At 47.8% G+C, this 20,909-nt stretch overlaps 1 protein-coding gene and 2 long non-coding RNA genes across 18 annotated transcripts in view; 2 read left to right on the forward strand and 1 right to left on the reverse strand.

The window, feature by feature from the left end:
- Window positions 1-7,621, forward strand: part of Spag9 (sperm associated antigen 9) — a 132,020-nt gene extending 124,399 nt beyond the window's left edge. For 13 of the 16 annotated variants that reach the window (XM_029545946.1, XM_029545949.1, XM_029545947.1 and 10 more), the window contains one exon: window positions 4,279-7,621. In XM_029545946.1, coding sequence (XP_029401806.1) covers window positions 4,279-4,394 — 116 coding nt within the window. In that variant the 3' untranslated portion in view covers window positions 4,395-7,621. The remainder of the gene's footprint in view (window positions 1-4,278) is intronic. The other 3 variants (XM_021211654.2, XM_021211663.2, XM_021211662.2) reach the window with 1 other exon arrangement.
- Window positions 7,622-10,083: 2,462 nt separating this feature from the next.
- LOC115065385 lies at window positions 10,084-19,900 on the reverse strand. Its single transcript, XR_003845181.1, has 3 exons — window positions 19,678-19,900; window positions 12,741-12,808; window positions 10,084-10,825 (listed from the first exon to the last, which is right to left on the reverse strand). It is a non-coding gene; the product is annotated as an uncharacterized LOC115065385 (long non-coding RNA).
- The window catches only part of LOC115065384, a 7,470-nt gene continuing 1,140 nt past the window's right edge, over window positions 14,580-20,909 (forward strand). The window contains exons 1-2 of the long non-coding RNA XR_003845180.1: window positions 14,580-14,735; window positions 19,652-19,828. This is a non-coding gene — a long non-coding RNA (uncharacterized LOC115065384). The remainder of the gene's footprint in view (window positions 14,736-19,651; window positions 19,829-20,909) is intronic.

The raw sequence follows: 20,909 nt of genomic DNA on the forward strand, positions 1-20,909 counted from the left end.
CTGGCCTCAAACTCAGAAATCCACCTGCCTCTGCCTCCCGGGTGCTGGGATTAAAGGCATGCGCAACCACGCCCAGCTTAAAGGAAAGCATTTCATTGGGGCTGGTTTACTGTTCAGAGGTTTAGTCCATTATCATCATGGTGGGAGCATGATGATACACACACAGACTTCTGCTGCTGGAGAAGGAGCCGAGAGTTCTGATCGGCAGACAGCAGCTGCTGGGGCTGGCTTAAGCACTTAACACCTTAAACAAGACCACACTTCCAATAATGCCACTCCCTGTGAATCTATGGGGGCCATTTTCATCCAGAATACCACAAGTAACGTTTGTGTTTATCTTTTAAGCAAAGGAGAATTGCAGAACTTGAAATGGAGGAGCAATGTGATTAGGTTTGGGCAAGAGATGTGGAAATGAGTGAGGAAAATGGATGTCTGAGTCAGCTGGTAATGGTGGAGACAGAGAAGTGCCATGAGGAGTCCTTAGCTAGTAGAGAGTCATGTGTTCACTCAGAGCACTGTCTAAATGGAAGCAGCCAGAAAGCGGGAAAGGGAAAAGAAGTGCAGGTGTTTGCTTGCTAAAGAGAAACACACTAGTCTAAACACACAAGTCTTGGTATCTTAATGGCTTGTCAAACAGAAGCTATTAAATGCTTGTAGAGAGTACACTAAGTCTGACATAGTAGAAAATGCAGGGTCCTGTTGGTGGCAGTGCACCACATGTGGTCAGAATAAACCAGAGCATGAAATTTGAAGGCTTCTGGCTTACTTCTGGGAGACAGAAATATTAATGTAAAGTTTAGAGATGGATGCCAGCAAGAACAGAAGAGTTTTAAAGCATTTTAAGTAACTACTGGCACAGAATGTTTTATGGAAAGGAATTGTAGGGACTCTCCTTAGCTAGGGTGATGGTGGCTTTTTCTTGGAGTAGCAGTGTGGCAGTTGGAATCATACTAAAGAACATGCTAGTCGGAATCTCTGCAGTTTCCCACCTCCACCAAATGTTTTCCAGTGCAGATTCTGCAAATAAAAATTGCTTAACCAGGTTTGACAATATCTCTAGGAATTCAGCCTGGAAAATAGACTTGTTTTTTAAGCAGATGCTAATTTTAACAGTGAATATGTTGTTTTAAAAAACAAAGCATGGTAGTAAATGCTTTTAAATCTCACCACCCTGAGAGGCAGAGGCAGATGGAGCCTGGTCTGAGCAGTGAGTTCCAGGACACCAGAGGTACAAAGTGAAACGCTCTCTCAGAAAACCAAAAACAACAACAACGCCTTGAATTTCATCTTGTTCGTGTTCTTATTCACTTTCTGTAATGTTTCAGCAATAATTTATCTCCCATATGTGTAAGAGCTCAGCTTGAATTACAGGATATAGAAATCCTGGGAAGCAAGATAGGAACAATCTTCAAAATAGCTTAAAAGGCAAGTCACCAGCAACCTTTGTCTCAGCCACTTAGTCTTCACCATTGTAGCTTGCTGTTGTTTTTGAAATAAGGTCTTGGGTTGTGTGGCCCTGCTGGCTTGCAATTGACTCTCTAGACTAGGCTGGCCTAGAACCCACCTAAGTTTGCCCACCTTTGCCTGAGTGCCAGGATTAAGGGTGTACTCCATAACACCATTGTATTTCTAAAATTTAAGAGCCAAACTTGGAGCTGGAACTATGGCTCAGTGGTTAAGAGTCCTAGATGTTCTTCCAGAGGACCCCCGTTCTATCCCCACACACTTAGAGGTTTATTCCAATTGTATGGATCTGATACCTTCTTCTGGCTTTCTTGGGTACTGCATATACATGGTTCTTAGATATTCAGGCAAAAATACTCATATACATAAAATAAAAATAACCAAACCCTCAAAAACAAAAATAGCTGGGAGCTGGAGAGAAAACTCAGCGGTTAAGAGCACTGACTGCTTTTGCAGGGGTCCTGAGTTCAATTCCCAGCAACTACATGGTGACTCACAACCGTCTGTAATGGGATCTGATGTTCTTTTCTGTCTGATGCAGGCATAGATGCAAATAGAGTGCTCATAGACATAAATAAATAATTTTTTTTTAAAAATGCAGCTGTGTGATGGTGGTATATACCTTTGAACCTAGGCAGAGGTAAGCAGATCTGTATGAGTTCTAGGTTAGCCTGGTCTACAAAGTGAGTTTTAGAACAGTCAGGGCTACACAGAGAAACCCTGTCTTGAAAAACCAAAACCAACCAAACAAACAAAAAGAGCCAAACTTATTTTTTTTTGGTTATATTTTAGTTGAAGGAGCTTGACTTTTGACCTGAGCATGCTTACTCTATATTTTGACATAATGTGAAAAAGCTTTGCGTATGGGGGGGTGGGAGAGGGAGAGGGGAAAATGGTTTGCAGAGAAAAGTGCATATATTCTATTGCTTCTGTTCCTCTATTTTTAGTCAATGGTGTCATTTTCTTGTGCTAAACTTGAAATTCCAGTGCATCAGTGGAATATCTTTGTTTCTTAGTGTGCACATTTTTAGGATTCTGCTGAAGAATTCATCCCACTAAACAAGTTGTCAGCTAGATTGTACCAGAATAACCTTGCTCTGCCCAGCAGAGCTGACTGCTTCGAGCTTGTGGAGAGGAGCGGCAGTACCTGTTTAGTACTCATTGTCTCAGTTGGAGAATGTACCCCAGGTCACCGAGAATCAGCAGGATTTCTTGGGCTGGAGAGAAATTTTAATCCACCAATGTGGCTGCTCTGACAAGGGATCCCATTCAAAGATATGATCTGGCTGGAATATACACATTGAATCCTCTGGCTGGCTTACAGATAAGCACTTAGTACACACCTTTAATCCCAAACAATGATGTCACATTGCTGGGCAGGCAGTGATGACTCAGAGAAAGGTTTGACAGAATGAATCAGAGATCGGATGTGCCCAACTCTCCAAACAGTCAGGAGAGAGAGGCTACTTAAAGACCAGAGAGAGGATCAACTGAATTCAGTTTAGTTTGGAACAGTTCAGATGGTAGAGTTCAGAGGCAGTCTTTCCAAGCAGAACGATTCAGTCAGAAGCTGAGAGAAGCTAAATTTGAGTCAGTCAGCATGGAGAGGAGTTTGACCCAGAACAGCAGAATTGAACCAGCCAGCCAGAGTGCAGAAAAAACTAAAAAGAATGAGTTTATTTCATAGTAAGTTTCAGAGGCTGAAACGTTCTAGGCCTAGGTTAGCAGGTGGAGGCTGGAAGCTGAAGCCTTCAAGGTTCAGGCTTGGAGAAGATTAGATGTACAGAGGCTAGAAGCGTCCAGGCCTTGGGTAGTTCAGGCAGAGAAGGAAATTCTCTGGGCTCCACCCAAGCCATGTAATTGCACAGCTTGAGTACAGCTTCTACTTGCCACTCCATCTGAGGAAACAGAAGTGACATCTACACTGGGCCTTATTTAATATGTTCTGTATTTGTGTTTTCTTAAATTGAAATAAACGAGTAGAATGTTTGTTTTGGACAAACATATAATTGAATATATTTGCTTTTTTCATCTCCCATTTCTGTTACCAGTGAACAGACATTGTGGTCTCCACAGACTCGTTTGTTTGACTGCTTGGCCATAGGGAGTGGCACTATTAAGAGGTGTGGCATTGTTGGAGTAGGTGTGGTCTTGTTAGAGGAAGTGTGTCACTGTGGAGGTGGGGCTTTGAGGTCTCCTGTGCTCAGACTCTGCCCAGTGTAGAATCCGGTCTCCTCCTGGTTGCCTTCGTATCAAGATGTAGGACTCTCAGCTCCTCTAGCATCGTTATGTCTGCTTGTATGCACCATGCTTCCTGTTATAATGATAATGGACTGAACCTCTGAACTGGAAGCTAGTCCCAACTAAATGTTTGCCTTTATAAGAATTTCAATGGCCATGTCTCTTCACAGCAATAAAATAAATCCCTCAGACAGACATGTTGTAATGACTGTCCAGCATACTGTTGTGAACTAGCTTTCATTTGTGTGTGTGTGTGTGTGTGTCTGTTTGTGTGCATGGCTACCCTTGGAGGCTAAAAGAGGAAGTCAGATCTCCTGGAACTGTAGTTACAGATGGTTATGAGCTACCTAACAGGGGTGCTGGGAATCAAACTCAGGTCCTCTGGAAGACTATCAACTGCTCTTAATCGCTGAGCCATCTCTTAGGCCCCCTGGTATTCTTTGCTGTGTTCTCTGCAGTAAAAATCAAACATGGCATCCTAGGCATCACATGCATTGTGTTCATAGGCCAATGATGCACCCAGTTCACATCATCTGTATTCCACCTAACTCTAGTTTCCTTATGATCCTTTAGGTGATGAAGGTGGAGAATCTGAACTTCTTGGAGAGGATCTTCCACTGGAACCTTCAGTCACCAAAGCCGAGAGAAGTCACCTGATAGTGTGGCAAGTGATGTGTGGCAATGAATGAGTCTGTAAGAGACAGGTGGAGATGAGGAAGTTGCATGGTTTATTTTCCCTTTTTCCTTTATTTAATGCTCTTTTGTGAAAGACATTTCACCACATAATATGTGAGCATTTCCCCGTTACCTTTATATTACACAATCTGTTCTGTGGTAACAATACAGAGGAGCGAGCTAGTTTACTGCACCAGTGTTAATAGGAAATTTCAGTATATCATGAACAAATCAAAGAAGGTTTACTTTCTGTAAACTGATAAATTACAGAAAGCAATCCAGATGTGGTTTGCTCTGCCACAGTCTAATGTCACTCACTTAATTGATGAGGCCATGTTTTACCTGTCACTAATAATGGAACTAATGGAAAAAACTTAATAAATGAAATTGTACCATGAAGTACAATAGAGTTTTTCCCCAGTGTATGATAGAATTGATGCACTAATAACAGACGGATTATCAGGATTTATCTGAATGTCCCAAGAGGGCTAAGAGCTAACTGTAAAGTACTTTAACTTTCACTTTCAATTCTGACAAATCTTGTTTATATGGTATATAAAACTTTGTTTTCATCAGACTTGGGGGGTTTTATATTAAAGAAATTAAGGCTACACTATTTAAATAAAATTTCTTGTTCCTGTCTCATTAGAACTCTAAAGTTTACGAAGCCTGCTTCTCTGAATATTCTCATATTTTAGATTAATTTCACCCATTTTCATACTGACATTTAAGAAATGTATTATCTGAAGTTTAGGAAATAATCTGGGAAGTGTTGAAGACACTTCAATACTGGAAGGATGTTCTAAAAGGAGATTGTGTTTGAATTCCTTGTCCTAGAGGATTGTGGTAGTGGATAAAATGTACCCGTTAGCCACACTAGGCTGCTCTTAGCCTATCAAGGAGGGGACACTGTGGTGGCCGTGGATTCTGTCTCATTTGCTGAATGCTGAATGATTAGGAAAGTTGATTCGTTTTATTCTGTAAAAAACTACCAAACACCTAGTGCTTGCTTGGTATAGATACTCTTCAGCATTTGTTCCCTGCTGAAATGCCATCTTCAAGGGAAGTGCTGGAAGGCAGGCAGAGTCTGTGCCTGTCTCCATTCGTGGCATCCATCTGAGAAAGTGGGGTCACATCTAGCTTTAACTGGTAACCTTAGGAGGTTTCAAAAACCATGAGCTAGAGTAGAGGCTTGCTTTCCTCTCTCAAGCTTTCTGAAAATACATGATTTACCATTTCCTACCCACTGCTACAAGCAAACTTAAACTTAATTTTATGTGATCTCTTAAAAACATACAGGAAACAGGTCTTCAGGTCATTGGAAGGACCACCTCATAGAAAAGAAATCGAATACAGGTCTCTAATTGTCCAAGTACCAGGGATTTCCCCCAGACTGTGATACAAAAATATCTGCAAAAAGTATACAGGGACTTTTTTCACATGCATATGATTAGGCTAGATCCTAAAATACATAGGACCCCGTGAGCATGGGAGGCTTTTGTATCATTAAGCACATTGGGCACACTCTAAAGTTGTGGCCCTGTATGTTTTAAAAGAAAAACACCTGTTTTGATAAAGCTGTATAAAGGATAATTAATATTTTGTTTGATCTACTTATTCATTTTTCTTTGGTGCAGACCACTTTTCCTTAGCTTGTTGCCATGTCTTTATTTTAAATCTGAATCATTTGGGGCAAATACTTTTAAAAAGCATTATTAACATTTATTGGAAATATTGTATAAATTCATAAGGAAACACAAGAGTTTTGGAGAATTTTAATCCCAAGAAGTGCCCCTCTTCATTGCTGAGAAGTGCTTTTCATCTTTGTGTGGTCCAGAGTAACTCAGGGAATCAGAAGCTAAAGAAGAAACATTCAAATGTGTTACCCTGGTTATAGTTGTTTCTTTGAAATGTAACAATGTTGACTTCACTTGCAGACTGTAGGTGCATGGTGATTTTAGCTAAAGATCTCACATTACTGTGGCCCTGTGAACTAGCTCAAGGATGAGAGAATGCAGAGGCACCCGTGCGGCTTGTTTTAAGGGCTGTGCTTATATTTGTAATTCTGCTTCTCTTCCTCTTCCCCCATAACACAAATATTCTTGTGATGTTTATTTTGGTCAAGGGGGTGATCTTTGGAAGAAATACCAGGATAAGCTGCTTGCAGACAGTGACAGGGTCTAAAATGCCATTGTCACCACAGGGCCAAGAAGGCATACGTGCCTCTAGGTAGCCTCCCATGCAAAAACTGACTTTTAAAAGAAGAAGGCAGAGCACTGAGAGTTCTCGTTTTGTTACATCTGGGTTATATGGGTTATATATGAGGCTAAACTGTATGAATTACCAGTGTACAGCCATTGCTGGTCTATAGAAACAGCACCATTGTATGTCTCAACCTAACACGCGATAGGAAGTGCAAGTTAAATCTCTGTGAGGCAAAAGGAAGGAGACTGCTTTCTACAACTCAGTTTTGAGAATAACTTCTCTAACTCATGGAGAGCCAAACTTGTGTCTCTTACAAGTTGCAGCTTGCAGGGAGTTGAAAACATTTCAACATAGAGCAATGCAGCGCGCCACTCTTCAGATGGAACGTGCTTACTGTGGAGAGTAAAATACACTCTCAGCTGTAGCATCGTTCACTTCCTGTGGCGTTGAGAAGAGTCCACATAACATGCAGCCTTTGGAACAAAACAGGATGCCTCATATTAACCTAAAAGGAATGTGTGTCTTGCAAATGCCATGAAAGTGGATATTTATTTCCTAGTAAGTATTATGACTATTACCAAAGGACTCGACCAGATTAGGGTTCTTCTTAATTGATCATGTTGGGAAAGAGGCTGATTGCATCCCACTTTATAAGATGGGAAGAGAAGGAAATAAATGTTGAAATCATAAATGCTTTTCTAACAGGGTTATGCTATTCTGTAACACTAATTGTCTTTCTCTTTAAAATGAAGTTTTATTAATAATTTTATCATATATTTCTCAATATTTGAATATGTTTTAACTGTTTATGTCCTAAATTTGTTTTCGTTCTAGAAATCCAGAACTTTACTTGCCTCATAAAATTGGGTTCTAGAATGTCCCATTTGCTGTCTTTAGAGGCCAAGGCTTCATTTCTATGCGTAAAAAGCTCATTTAGCAATGTAGTTATTTCAGTATTTATTTCTATTATGGAATCCCTGGGGTTCGGAATGTAACTTTGTACATGAAATATATATAAATATGTATATGAAACGTGTGAAGTCTAGTGTGGTTATTTTTTATCTTTCTTGGGGCTCTAGACTTGGTTTTTATCAGAAAGTTCAATAATATGTCCCATAAAACATGTCATTTCTGAGAACCAAGATTATGGTTGTTTGGCACTGGTAAAAAGTGAGCAGAGGGAAGCCAGGCAGTGGTGGCACACGCCTTTAATCCCTGGACTTGGGAAGCAGAGGCAGGCAGATTTCTGAGTTCGAGGCCAGCCTGGTCTACAGAGTTGAGTTCCAGGACGGCTGGGGCTACACAAAGAAACCTTGTCTCAAACAAACAAACAAACAAACAAACAAAAAGTGGGGCTGGCTGGAGAGATAGCTCAGCGGTTAAGAGCACTGACTGCTCTTCTAAAGGCTCACAACCATCTGTAACAAGATCTGACTCCTTTTTCTGGGGTGCCTAAGAAAGCTACAGTGTAATAAATAAATAATTTATTTTTTTTAAGTGAGCAGACATTCAGACCTGTCTGCGGCTCCTGAGCACACACTTGGCACTGATCAGGAGGGCATTTAGTTGACAGGTAGGAGTGCTTGGTAAGACCCGCCCTCAGCCTTATGCAGTTGATCACTCGGCAGTAAGAGACGTGCTGCAGTGCGGCTTTCTGACGGGTGATGTGAGAGCATGGGTGAGCACGGGGCCATGGCACACAGGGTACGTGCATGGCCTAGTGCAGGGGCATTCACTGTTGTGCCAACATGACTTGATGGATGCTGAGATTTGGTACCTGTGAGTTGGCACAGTAGATGAAGGTATTTAAGGTCAGCCCCTAGCATCCGTATGATAGGAGAAAAATGACCCCTACAAGGCATCTCCTGACCTTAGCATGTGTGAGTACAGACACACACACTCACACATTCACACATACACACACACACTCTCAAGGGGATAATTTTAAAAAATCAAAATGTAAGAAAAGTGGGGTTCTTCCTTTTTTCTTTTCCCTCCTCCTCTTCCTCTCCTCTTCTTCCTCCTCGCCTCAAACTCTAGAGATCCATTTTCTTTTCCCTCCCGAGTGCTGGGATTTAAAGTATGCACTGTCATGCCTAGCAGAGGCTGCTCTTACCACTTCTAAATAATAATCATATTCTTTGCCTTTATCTTTTGTTTTATTCTTTTAAAGCATGTTCTCACTTATTGGTCTGGGCTTGCCTGGAGCTTGCTATACAGACTAGGTTGGCCTTGACCTCATAGGGTAAGAAACACTCCTGTCGGCAGGTTCCTGGCCATCCAGTGGGGTTGGGTAAGGGAGGTTTGGAATACTTAAAGAATTTCCAGTCTAGGGGCTGGTGAGATGGCTCAGTGGGTAAGAACACCCGACTGCTCTTCCGAAGGTCCGGAGTTCAAATCCCAGCAACCACATGGTGGCTCATAACCATCCGTAACAAGATCTGACGCCCTCTTCTGGAGTGTCTGAAGACAGCTATAGTGTACTTGCATATAATAAGTAAATAAATCTTTAAAAAAAAAAAAAAAAAAATTTCCAATTTTCTCTAGGGAAAGGAGAGCACAAAAATATTTTTTTTTTTTTTTTTTTTTTTTTTTTTTTTTTTTTTTTTTTTTGGCCAGCCAAAAGCAGCATAATAGCTTCTGCTCACAGAGGTGAAGAATTGTGACTTGAGTTTAGGCCTTAAGATAGAGGGACAAACTGGGTACTGTCATTTCACCATAAGATGCAGTTCTTGGTCAGGCCAGAAGAGGGAGGTGTGGCCATGACCTGCCCTGGGAGCTACTGCACAGCAGAGTTGTCCCTGCTTTCAGAGTGACCCCGTGGTGCATTGACTTTTGAGAATGGGAGCAGCCTAGCTGGAGTCCCAAACATCTTGTTTCCTAGGAGACAACACTTTCTTCATTCTCGGCCAGTTATGCCCTTTGTGAGGTCCCCCACCACCACCTCAACTTCACAGTCCTTATTTTCTGATTCAAGGGCAATTGAAGATTAGAATATTATAAACCTGGTGCTACCTTAAAGGGGTGAACAGTATTTCTCCTCATGAAGTCTGTATTGCTTGGCAAGACAACTTCTTATAGTTTTTATAGGAGGAGGTCATTAGCTTTGTGCCTAGTGTCATTTTCATGGCATTTCGTTTTTCTAAGTATGTGCCCATAAATTCATAGGAGACCTGCAGGGAACCCCTGGCGAGAACGCTGCTGAGCTTATGTTACCCATAGGCCTGGCCTTAGATACACAGGCCTGATAGGACAGAAGGCAGCTCAGTGCTTGGGGAAACCAGATTAACTGGGCATGGAGCCGCTGTCTGTAGGGGGCAGATCTGCGTTTGGGCCCTGTGAAGTGTTTATCCTGAAAATAAACACAGGAAGATTACATTTTACATCTAAGAGCGACTTTCATTCCTTTGCAGCCAGAGAGAAGCATGGGAACTGTGGTAACGGTGACAGTTGTAGAAACCATTCACGCATACTTGACACCTGTTGTTCATAACGCTTTATAACAAGAACCAACCTCAACACATGCGTGGAGAACAGACACAGAACTAAGGAAAATTAACATACGCACAACAGGGAATTCAGGGAATGGAGTCCAGAGAGTTTCGGTGCTTTTGGTATGATTTTCAAGCATAGCATCACTCTCCCTAAGCAAGAAGGCAAAATTGTATCTTTGGAGCTATCAGCAGGGCGTCTCAGGCACAGACACCCCAAAGTAGAGTAACTGTTCAGAAACTGGGTTTTCCTCCTTGGCACCACAGTGATGGCCTCGAGAGTCTTTGTTGCAAAAGCTCATGAGATCATTTATCACTCAACAATTAACAAGACACCGTATCCTTCCGGGCAGGTGCCTCAGTTTCTTTTTCCTATTGCCCTTTGTCAACAAGCCTACCTTCTTATACCATTGACTCATCCTAGACAAAGATCTGTAGTTTGAGTTCCAAATTCAGAAGTGGATTTTCAGCTACTGGCTTTTCATGCTCTGGTTTGGTCTGCATCTGTGGGAGCAGGTGTGCATGCCTGCGTCCATGCGAGCTGGCATGCCATCCATGCTGCTTCTTTGGAGAAACTGCCCAGAGGTCTTCACAAAGAATCAGGAGCAGCAGCATAAGGCATTCTTCACAAAGAGGTGATTTTACTGCCTGGGAACATCTTAAGCCCTGTGTTTCCTGAGGGATCCTGGAGACAGGCAGACTGGGAAAGCATCAACACCTTTACACGCCTTCTTCCTAGATCCCTTTAACTGAGATGGTGGGATAAGAAATGAAATGTAAGGAGGGAGAATCCTTGGATTACAAGACCCCACCTCTTCCAGAGCCGGAAAGGAATGGGTTGATAAAGACGACCCACTGTGCTATGATGAAATAGGGCTATTCTCCCTTTTCAGCACAAGGTGGCGCCATACTGACATTAACCTTCCAAGAGCTAGTGAGCCAGAAGCCAAAAGCAGCAACAGCAGAGAAGAGCCTGGAACTCTTACTAGGTCAGGGGCCTCCCTTGCCCCGACGGTGCTCGGCTTGCTCACTGCCCTGGTTCTCTTCCTCACCCCTAAAGCAGAGGCAGGAAAACACCTCTGCTCAGCTCTACCAAGGCAAAGCCTAGGCATCGAAGCATGGGGCTGCTTCAGAGGTGAGCGGGTTTCCAGATGGGTACAAAAAACACTGGCTTAAAGGATTTTTGGAAGTGTCCACATCACGATTTCTGGTCTTTGAAGTTGCAGGCGAATTTCTGCTGCCGCCTGCCTCTAAGCACACTCAAGGAGATGTCACGGAATCAGCTTAGCGAGTCGCCTCCATGGAGACTTTATCCAAGCCGATAGCAAATAGGAGTTACATAACTCAGCAGGTCACAGCGCTAACTAAGCCCATTACAGGCCATCAACCCACAGCTATTTCCTGGCTTTTATAGCTGCCGCTGGAAAAGAAAGGAAGGGGTAAAGATTAGAGGGAAAGCGAGCATCTGCGTGCCTGGAATAACCTTCCAAGGCCACAACTCCCTTGCCTCTCTGTACTTATCACAGAACCCTGCTAGGCCACTGCCCTTGCCACTTTGAGGCTCCCAACCGCCCTCTAACAACCCTGGTGCTCTGTGTGGCCAGAGCTTTAGCTTGGTCTTTTTTCTTTCTGAGCCTTGGTTTTCAGTTCTAAAACACAACAGTGCTGGGCCAGATGGGTTGTAGGATAGCTTTCTGCCTCAAGATTCTCAACAGCCCGAGATGGGGGGGTGGGGGGCTGGAGGGGGGGGGAAGTCCTCCGTCTGTAATGGGTGTTACGTGTTAGTGGATCTTCCTGAGGGTAAAGAAGATGAGACAAACATCACCAGAAGACTGGGGTAGGTGAGGTTTTTGACTGTTGGCCCTATGATCAACATTCCCTCTCCAGGATGCTAACACAGGATGCTAACACAAAGAGAGCATGTGGTCCCACAGCTGGCTAAAGCAAGCACAGGCTGAAGGACGGGGCATCTCAATGGCAGGGATTGGCAGCCCCAAGCTTAGGGAGTCTAAGGTTCAGGGGACTCACAGTTATTCCAAAAGGATGGAAATGAATGCCCCAAATGACACTGGACGTACCCCTTGGGAGGTAACTCCCCCTCCCATCTGGTGCTGAAAGCTCCACCCCGGACTGACCCCGTACAGCACTGCAGTCCAGATCCCCGCAGCTGGCATGACCAGACAGCACGGGCAGAGAAAGGGAGGAGCAGGGTAAGTCGCTTGGGAGGAGAGGTTTGTGTCAGGGAATGACAGAGAAACTGGGGAGGGACTAGATTGGCCAGAGAGTTGAGGGTTCGTGCAAAGACCCCTTTCAGGCAGAAATTCCCAGCTTTTCTTTGGGGGCCCTGACACAGTAGAGAATGGCAGGAACACTCCTTGGGCATGAAGGCCAGTCCTTCACTGCCCCTCCCCAGCTCTGGGGCGCTACAGATAGAAGACTGCTAGAAGATGAGGGTGGCCTGCTGGCTGCAACACTGGGGCAAGCTGGTAGCCACGCCCCCATACCTCCCCCACCCACCCACACACAGTGGCAACATAATGGAAAGAAAGGTAAAGATTAAGTGCCATGGAGCAGGGATTTCCATGAAATGGATGTGACCCCAAACAGAGATGACCCCTGAGGCTAGTAGCTTTTCTAGAACCCCAGATCCCCTCAAAGCCTCACCTGCACTCAGGCACTCGGGGCGTCTCCTTTCTCCAGGGGTCCATCACCATGGTGGGGAATGCGGTATCCTCAAGATGAGACAGAGGGTGAGCCTGTATGAGTCCCCAGCCCCACAAGGTAAGCAGTTCCAGGGTCTCAGGGTCACTGTCATTTACCTCAGATAACCTGGATTATCTGAGAGGCTCTGATACCAAGGCTGTATAAGGCACCCTAGCAGAGCTCTAGAGGTCAGGTGGAGACCATTTGGGGACACCAGGGAGTCCCAGGGCACTGGTTTATATAGGAATGGTGTTTGTAGAGGCCAAAGGAGAACATGTGACCACTAGACTGTGCGGCAGAGGCTTCCTGGCCCTGCTAAGGTATTCCTGCCTCTGCTCCTCAACAAGTTCACCTCCCTGAATCTTAGGAGAACTGAGAGAGCCGTTTTGCACCCCACTGCTCTCAGCTTTCCCCTAATGAATTCAGTGCCAAGGACTACATGCAGATCCAATGGACAAGGCTCATGAAATGGGGTGGTGAGTGCCCAGGCCTGGGTGTCCTTCCAGGGCCTCTTTGTCCTTGTTAAAAAGAGTTGAGAAGTCAGCATGGACTATTCTAGAAACTTCCCTGGGCTGGGCAGGGGGGCAAGAACCCAAAAATCATTACAAAACCTGGAGGTCAGGCCTGTGCCTGTCAGCTGGCTGGCCTGTCTTCAGGTCTGCCCTCAGCCCTAAGAGGCTTAGAACATCATTTTTGGTCCTGACCCACTAAAAATGTCTAGCGGTACCCTCTCTCCATTTGTGACAAAAGAAACGGGTTCTAGATGCTGCTAAGTGTCCGCTGGGAACACAAGCATCCATCTAGTTGAGAGCCACTGCCTTAGAAGACAGGTGACAAGGACTCCAGGAGGGTCCATCCACCTCATGCTAAAAGCCTTTCCGCCAGGGGTTCTTGCTGGGGCCTCTTCAGGGATGACCTCTGCCCTAGGCGTGTCTCTTAGCACTCGTCTGAAGGGAGTGTGTGGAATTCAGGTCCTTATCCACAGGGCAAAGGGAACATCTTCCCAAAGGGAAGCAGGCCTGGATAACAGCAAGCTGGGCTAGCCTGCACTTCACTTCCTGACCCTAAGAAGTACATGGCCACTAGGGTAGGGATGACGGGGGGGGGCAGCTGAGTTGCACAAGGGACCCCCTACCCTTTGGAACATCTGGAATGAGACCTTGCCCCTCGGGCAGGCGGCTATGTGCTCAACCCCACTTGGAACCTTGCACATGGGCTGTATGTGACCTGTGCTTGTCACATCTCAAGATTACTTCCTATGGCTAATGACCTTGAAACCTTGCCAGGTGTCCCTCCCCCTGAAAGCAGGGGATGGGCCTAATGAAGCCAGAGGCAGCTTTTAATTGTGGGTTCTAGAGTGGAATGATGGGGGACGGAGACACACTAAAGACACACTAAAACTTCCAGGAGCTTCCACGTCTTGACTGGCTCTACAGTGTATTGTGAAGATGCTTGGTATTCAATGCCCCTGTCAGGTTTCAGTTTCCTTGTTTATAAAATAGAGGCTTTGCCTGGTCTACAAAGTGAGTTCCAGGACAGTCAGGGCTATACAGAGAAACCCTGTCTCAAAAAAAAAAAAATAATAATAATAATAATAATAATAAATAAATAAATAAATAAATAGGCTTTGGAGGGCAGGGTGTGTAAAATTTTTCCTGTGCCTAGGAACATCCTACATGATAGGGTTTTCAGGTACATTCTGTCACTTGGATCACACATTATCCTATGAAATGACTATTCTCATTCTCACGTTATAGCCAAGGAAGCTGAGGCTTGCCCCAGGTTACAAAGTCAGCAGGTGTTGGGTCATGTGATCGGGACTGGCCCCTAGGTGGCGCTGTTGAGCACGCCAGTGGCTCTGTAAAAGGCCAACTAGCTGGAGGACGGAAGGGTGGCCTGCAGACTGAGGAGGGGCAGGGCAGGTGCCCAGTCCAGAGAAGAGTTGAAGATGACAAGGTTTGGAGCCCCAGGGACTGGGTGGTGGCAGTGCTATTAATGGAAACAGGGAAGTCCGGAGGAGGAACAGGCTTGGGCCCAGGAGTTCATCCTTAGATATGTTGACCCTACTCTGCTAACAGTGGGATATTTCGGCTGAGGTCTAGCCACAATTCAAGGAGGAAAAAAAAAATCAAGGCTTAGTAAATATTCTTGACCAAAGCCAAACTGCTCTTGCTATGTCCCAGGTTCCCTGGCCTGGGCCTCAGGCTACAGTGTTAGGATGGCAACAGCCCAGCCCCAGCCCCAAGTGCAAGCCCCATACTAGCCACTGGGGGTCACCACTGTGCACAGACGGGCAGAGCTGTCAAGGTGTGCCAACGGAGAAGAGGGTTTGGAGCCAGGATTCCCCTCACAGGAGACAGAGGTCTTTTCCCTCTTTGTAGAAGGTAGCAGAGGCTCCCAAGCAGGATCGAGTATCAGGTAGAAGGTTAAGCTTTCCCCAAGAGTCTGATTAACCTTCTCCATCAGGTTCTGGTGACCTTGGAGCCAGGAGGGAAAAGCCACAGAGCCCCCTCACCTCTGGTGCTTTGAGAACAGCTCTCCCAGTTGCCCAGGGGGGGACACAGTGTTCAGGGCTCTAGTGACCTCGCTGGGAGCAGGATCCCAGCTGTTTCAAGCCTCCACATGTCTCCCTTGACATTTGCGTCAGCAACTCTGCCCTTTGACCTTTCACTCCCCAGAGAGGACGATGGAGGCAATCAGGACTAATTATTTGCAGTTCGGTGCGTCCGGCAGTTTATTGGGGTTTGACCTGGCTTTCTGGTCTCCCCCACTCCGGCTTTATGGTCTTGCTCTCCTGGGGAAGTTAAAGAACCAAGGGCAGGAATGGTTCCTCTTGGCCTCCTGGTGTTGAGAGCCTGGTGGGAAGGTATGCTTGTAAAAGGGCTTGGAAAGGTGTCCCCATGCAGGCACACACGCCCAGCGCAAACTCTGCCCCCCCCCTTGGGCCAGCCTCCTGCTGTGCTTGGACTTGTTGGGACATGTCCCCAAGTGGGTTGGGGCCAGGAGAAGGGGATGCCAGTCTCCTGGCTGCTTGCCCAGGCTAGAAGGTGGTGGGAATTGCAGGACTCCGAAAGAGCTGGGGGTGGGGCAGGCGCAGTGGAGTCCATGGGGCTCCCTAGGCCCTGGGCCCATGAGGTATCTGGTTCCCTCTATATTTGGCCTTGACATTACTAGCATGCCCTATCAGAGGGGCAGGCAGCCAGCTGTACCCATGGTGTCTCCTCACAGGGACTGGATTATTTGAGGGCTCTGGAGGAGACAGCTGTAGCTCAGGAGGCCTAAGAGGCCCCCCTGATCCCGGTCAGAAAGGAGTCAAGGATAGATGGCACAGATTGATGGCCCTGAGACTTTTCTAAGAATTCCCAGTACACTTACTAGAATGTTCCTTTTGCTCAGGTTCCCCGAGGAAGCCTAGGCTCTGTGGCAGGGGTGACGTAGGGCACGATCCCAACCTCTTCCCCAGGAGAGGTTTTCTAGGTATCCTGGTACCCTCAATAAAAATAAAAACAAAAAACAAAAAAAAAAACCTACAGATCCTTTTATGTAGTAGGCACCTATAATCCCCACATTGTAGGGGCTGAGACCGGAGGATCACAAGGTCCAGGCCAGCCAGTTCTACCTGATGAAACTGTCTCAGAAAAAGAAACGAAAAGGGAGCCCCCTCCACATACATACAGAAAACAACTTCATTATAGATTGAGTCACTGGAGGAAAGGGTGGCTGGCTGGTTGGTCCTCGGTGTTAGTGGTATCTCTGATTACTATTTCCAAAAAAGCAAGTAGAATCTGCCAGCAGCTCCAGCTTTGCTGAATGCACTCATGCCAGTCAAGGGACTAGGAGTGTCCCTGTCCCCATGCCACCCCCCAGCCCCAGGGGAAAGTGTCTTTCAGACCCTATGTCACTTTGAGAAAACCTCACACTTCACTATACTGTCTCCTTTCTCCTGCTGTGGGCAGAGCCACACACGGCAGCAGCTGGTCCTAGGCACGGTCAGTAGACTCTTGTTCCAGGAAATGTTAGTCCTTCCACTGCTTGGCCAGAGTCCAGCACCAACAGCAGCCAGCCCTGTTCTGGGAGACCCTCCCCAGCGCTCCATGGCCAACTGTGGTCACCTTTGTGGTCTCAGTGCCCTCCCCCCCCCCCGGCCTCCACAGGGCAAGCAGGTAACAGGGTTCACATCTCCCAAGCTGGAAATGCAGAGGGCCTCTGCCAGGCTGGCTCACTATCGGCTGCAGGACCCAGGCTGTCCTCTGAGAAGTTACATGGCTACCACGCTCCCTGAGCAAGCCGCTGCTGTGGCAGGTGTCTGGGTCAGAGAGGCCTGAGCGCCAGCCACTGCCTGGCCCCGTGAGCTGAGACTCATCCTGAACCTCTCTCTCCCTTTGACTTCAGTTTCTCAGTCTATAAAATGGGTGTATGAATAGCTTGTCACGGGGCCTAGAGTAAGCACTAAACCAGAGGATGTTTGTGAAAGCCCTTTGTGGACTACAAAGGCTATGGAGGGTAGTTATTATTCTCATGGGAAACTAGTAAACGGTGGGAGAAAGAACACCCCCAAAGCTGATCTCAGTTTGTGGGTACAAAGGGCAGGCTCACACCCACCAGGTCTGTGATCTGGGGTCCCTCCAACCCTGCTGAGGAGCCAGTCTGAGCCAGTAGGCCGTGATGCCCTGGCTGGAAAACAAACCTGCTGGAGTAGAAGCCAGCCTCTGGCCTGTGGTCGGAGGAGGCCAAGTGATGGGGGGGGGGGTGCACAACTATTGGTGTTGCTTCGCCCCACTAGTAGGAAAGTATATGGAGGCACTCCCCAAGAAGCTCCTTTAGACGGATTTGAGAGCTATAATGCCTAGGGTCCAGAGAAGGCCCAGGGCTCACCCAGACAGACATTCAGTCTTTGGTGGCTAAATGCCACTGTGTAGGACACAGTAGGGGACCTGCTACACTTCCCCCTCGCCCCATTCCCAGCCTCACCACTTTAGTGAGCCTCAGTTTCCTTAGCTGTAAAGCAGGGCTAGACGCCTGGGTGTGCAGTGGGGGAAGCCCCCAAGAAGCCTCATGAAGGGAACTGAGGCCCGGTTGCCTCTGGGAAGAAACAACAGCCTTGGCCTTGACCAGTGGCCAAGGGGGCAGGTCTCCTGGCCCAGTTAGGCTCCAGGTCCCCACCCCCTCAGCCAGCTGCTCAGCAACCAGTTGTCATGAAGTCATTGCCACCTTCCCAGTCCCGTCTACCCGTCTGCCCGAGGCATCCCCCTTCCCTCTCTCGCCCTGCTCCGCCCCAGTGCTGACATCCCATTTGGCAAAACGGTTGGAAAAGCCGCTGACTCTTCCAGACCCTGAGTTCATTGACTGGGCAGGGCCCACTGGCCACAGACTGATCATGCAGGAGAGGCCCTGACTGGGGCCTGAAGTCCCCCAGCGCCACCTGCCAAAACCTTCCTGTAACTTTTGCCCACACCCCACAGTCCAACAGTTACCCATATTCTCTCTCTTGCATCCCCACGAAGATCCTACACACAGCCTCCCATGTACACCACCTCCCAACGCGCGCACACACACACACACACACACACACTCACACACACACCTTTATACGGTGGAACTAGTTCTTGGTCATCAATGGTCTCTATAGCCACTGACACGTCTATCCTTGATCTGTTAAGGGAACCTCACTAGATCAAAAGACACCAGGGCTGAGCCAGAGGAGGATGAGGAACAGCGTAGTGGGAGTCGGGTAGGGATGTGGGGAGATGGGGGGGTTAGTTAGACTGGTCCAGAAGGTGGCTAGGGAAACAGGCTGCAAGCGCCCGAGACCCGCTCTTCCCAAACAGTGAATCCCTGCTCACCGGTGGAGCCAGGCCTAAGCCAGTAAACAAGGCAGGTCTAGTCACACAGCCAAAGTGCTGTCCCGTGTTTCAAAGTGCGTGAGACTGCGGCAGAGGCCGGATGCTGTGGCATATCCCATTCAGTGAGCAGAGGCAGACCCTTCAGAGTTTGAGGCCAGCCTGCTCTACACAAGCGTTCCAAACCCAGCCAGAGCCGTACAGTAAGATCCTGTCTCAAGCAAACAGTGGATCCTGTCTTCCTACTGCACTGTGCCCGAGCCTCTCAGAACAGGCAGAACCAGCTTCAGCTGGCCTGTCCACAGCCTTCTCCAGGTCTGCCACCCAGATGGGCACCGGGCGAGACTTTCACCCTCTGCACTGGGGGCAAGGTCATTGGAAGCTAGCCAGGGGAGGCCCTGTGACTGAGCCACAGCCTTCACTGGCTTAGAATGTGGCGTTGAGCTTAGCCTTGCCTGTCCTTGGCAAACACTCAGCCAAGGCCTCCATCTCCCAAGACACTCTCCCTCCTCCCCCTCCTCCCTGTCTTGCTGGTCCACTCCAAGTCTTATGCATATACATAGAAACCCTGGGCCACTGTCCCGCCTCAGGCTTTTCTGTAGACTTTCCGCTGACAGGCCCCACAGCAATAACTTCTGGGAGGTTCCTAGTAGAGGCCCAACCAAATTGCTGAATGAGTGACTAAACAGCGTTTCTGCCCCCTGCCCTGCCCTGCCCTGCCCTGCCCTGCCTTCCCCAAGACCACTGGTGGGAGTTCTGGGGTCCAGTGGGAAAAGCCCTCAGCCAGGAGCTGGGAGATCAGTGTGACGGTTGGGACCTGCCTCTAATGTGCAGTGTGGTACTAGGGATCGAATCTGCACAATTCCTCCAGGCTGCCCGCTTCTTTCTCTCTGGCTCTGATTGGGCACCCGTTGGAGCAGACCCAGGCCGGGGAGTCCTACATTGTAAATAAAACTGCTACCTAGAATAGTCCAGAACACTTGCCACCCCGGAAGCGAGGCAACAGAAATAACTGTGGTACCTTCCCCCTAGCCGCACCACACCTCCCCCCAACTCACTTGGGACTGGATCCACCCTGAGGAGCCTCGGGTCAACATCCTGTTTCCTGCAAGCCCTCCTGGAGGCCACACAGAGGGGTGTTTGTTCTTAGTGTGCAGCGGGAGAGATGCTAATCGCGTTGGATAGCTGGTCCCCGCTGAAGGTCAGGAGGTAAGGCGACCCACGGTTATAAATAACGGAGCCAGGCTGCTGAGGGCAGCTTGCTGGATCCGCGCCCCTCTCCAGCCGACCGGCCCGGATTGATTTCTGGCCTCCCGGCTGCCACGGGAACTTGAACCCCAGAGAGCTGAGCGCCATGACCTTTGGGGGTGGTGCGCAAGGTCAGGCCAGGCCGCCTGGGCTTCCCTGACTCCTAAATTCAGGCAGATGCACCTTTACCAATCTGCGGAGGAGGCCAGAGCTGGAGGTGGTTGTGCATGCGACCCCCATCCCCACCCTCAACACAGGTACCTGTACCTCTCTACATCCCAACCCACCAAGCCCTGGTCTCAGCCTGCTCCAGCTGAAACTGGAAGGCCCAGCCTTCAGAGCCTGGCCCTGCCTCCAGACACCTGATCTGATGGCGAGGTTGATTCCAGAGTCATGTGTTCCCTGCTAGATGGAAACAGAGTCGTCCGTGTCCCCGTCGTCCCCGTCCCCCGTCCCGGTTTCCTCCACCCACCCCACCTCCGCTCACTTTGGAAGGCTTAGTAAAGAGATTCTAGTGGCAACAGTCTGGCGACTGGTTGTGCCTGGGAGGTGAGGCAGGCACCTCTCCTTATGTCCTATGGACACAAAAGGGAGGTGGGTTTATCCTGCGGGGGGGGGGGGAGGATATGCCTTTTATTTTTAAAAACAAAAACTTTTGGGGGAGGAGGAGTACTTTACACAAAAGTGTGCAGCTGAGGAACACAGTGCAAGTTACACAAACCTATGTGGCCAAACCAAAAAAAGAGCACCAGGCAGGGGATGCAGGGCTGGGGATGTGGCTCAGTTGGAAGAGCTTGTGAAACCTGTGTTCCATCTCTCCTGCACCTCCGATTGTCTCTCCTGCACCTCCTAGAGCTCAGAAAGGAGAGGCCAGGAACATCAAGAGTTCAAGGTCATCCTTGACTACATATCAGATTTGAGGCTGCCTGCATTACAGGAGACCTTGCTGAGAGAGAGAGAGAGAGAGAGAGAGAGAGAGAGAGAGAGAGAGAGAGAGAGAGAGAGAAATCAACACTGAAAGTTCATCAGGACCCTCCTACTG

The sequence above is a fragment of the Mus pahari genome, chromosome 14 (genome assembly GCF_900095145.1).
Source record: "Mus pahari chromosome 14, PAHARI_EIJ_v1.1, whole genome shotgun sequence".
Classification (NCBI taxonomy): Eukaryota; Metazoa; Chordata; class Mammalia; order Rodentia; family Muridae; genus Mus; species Mus pahari.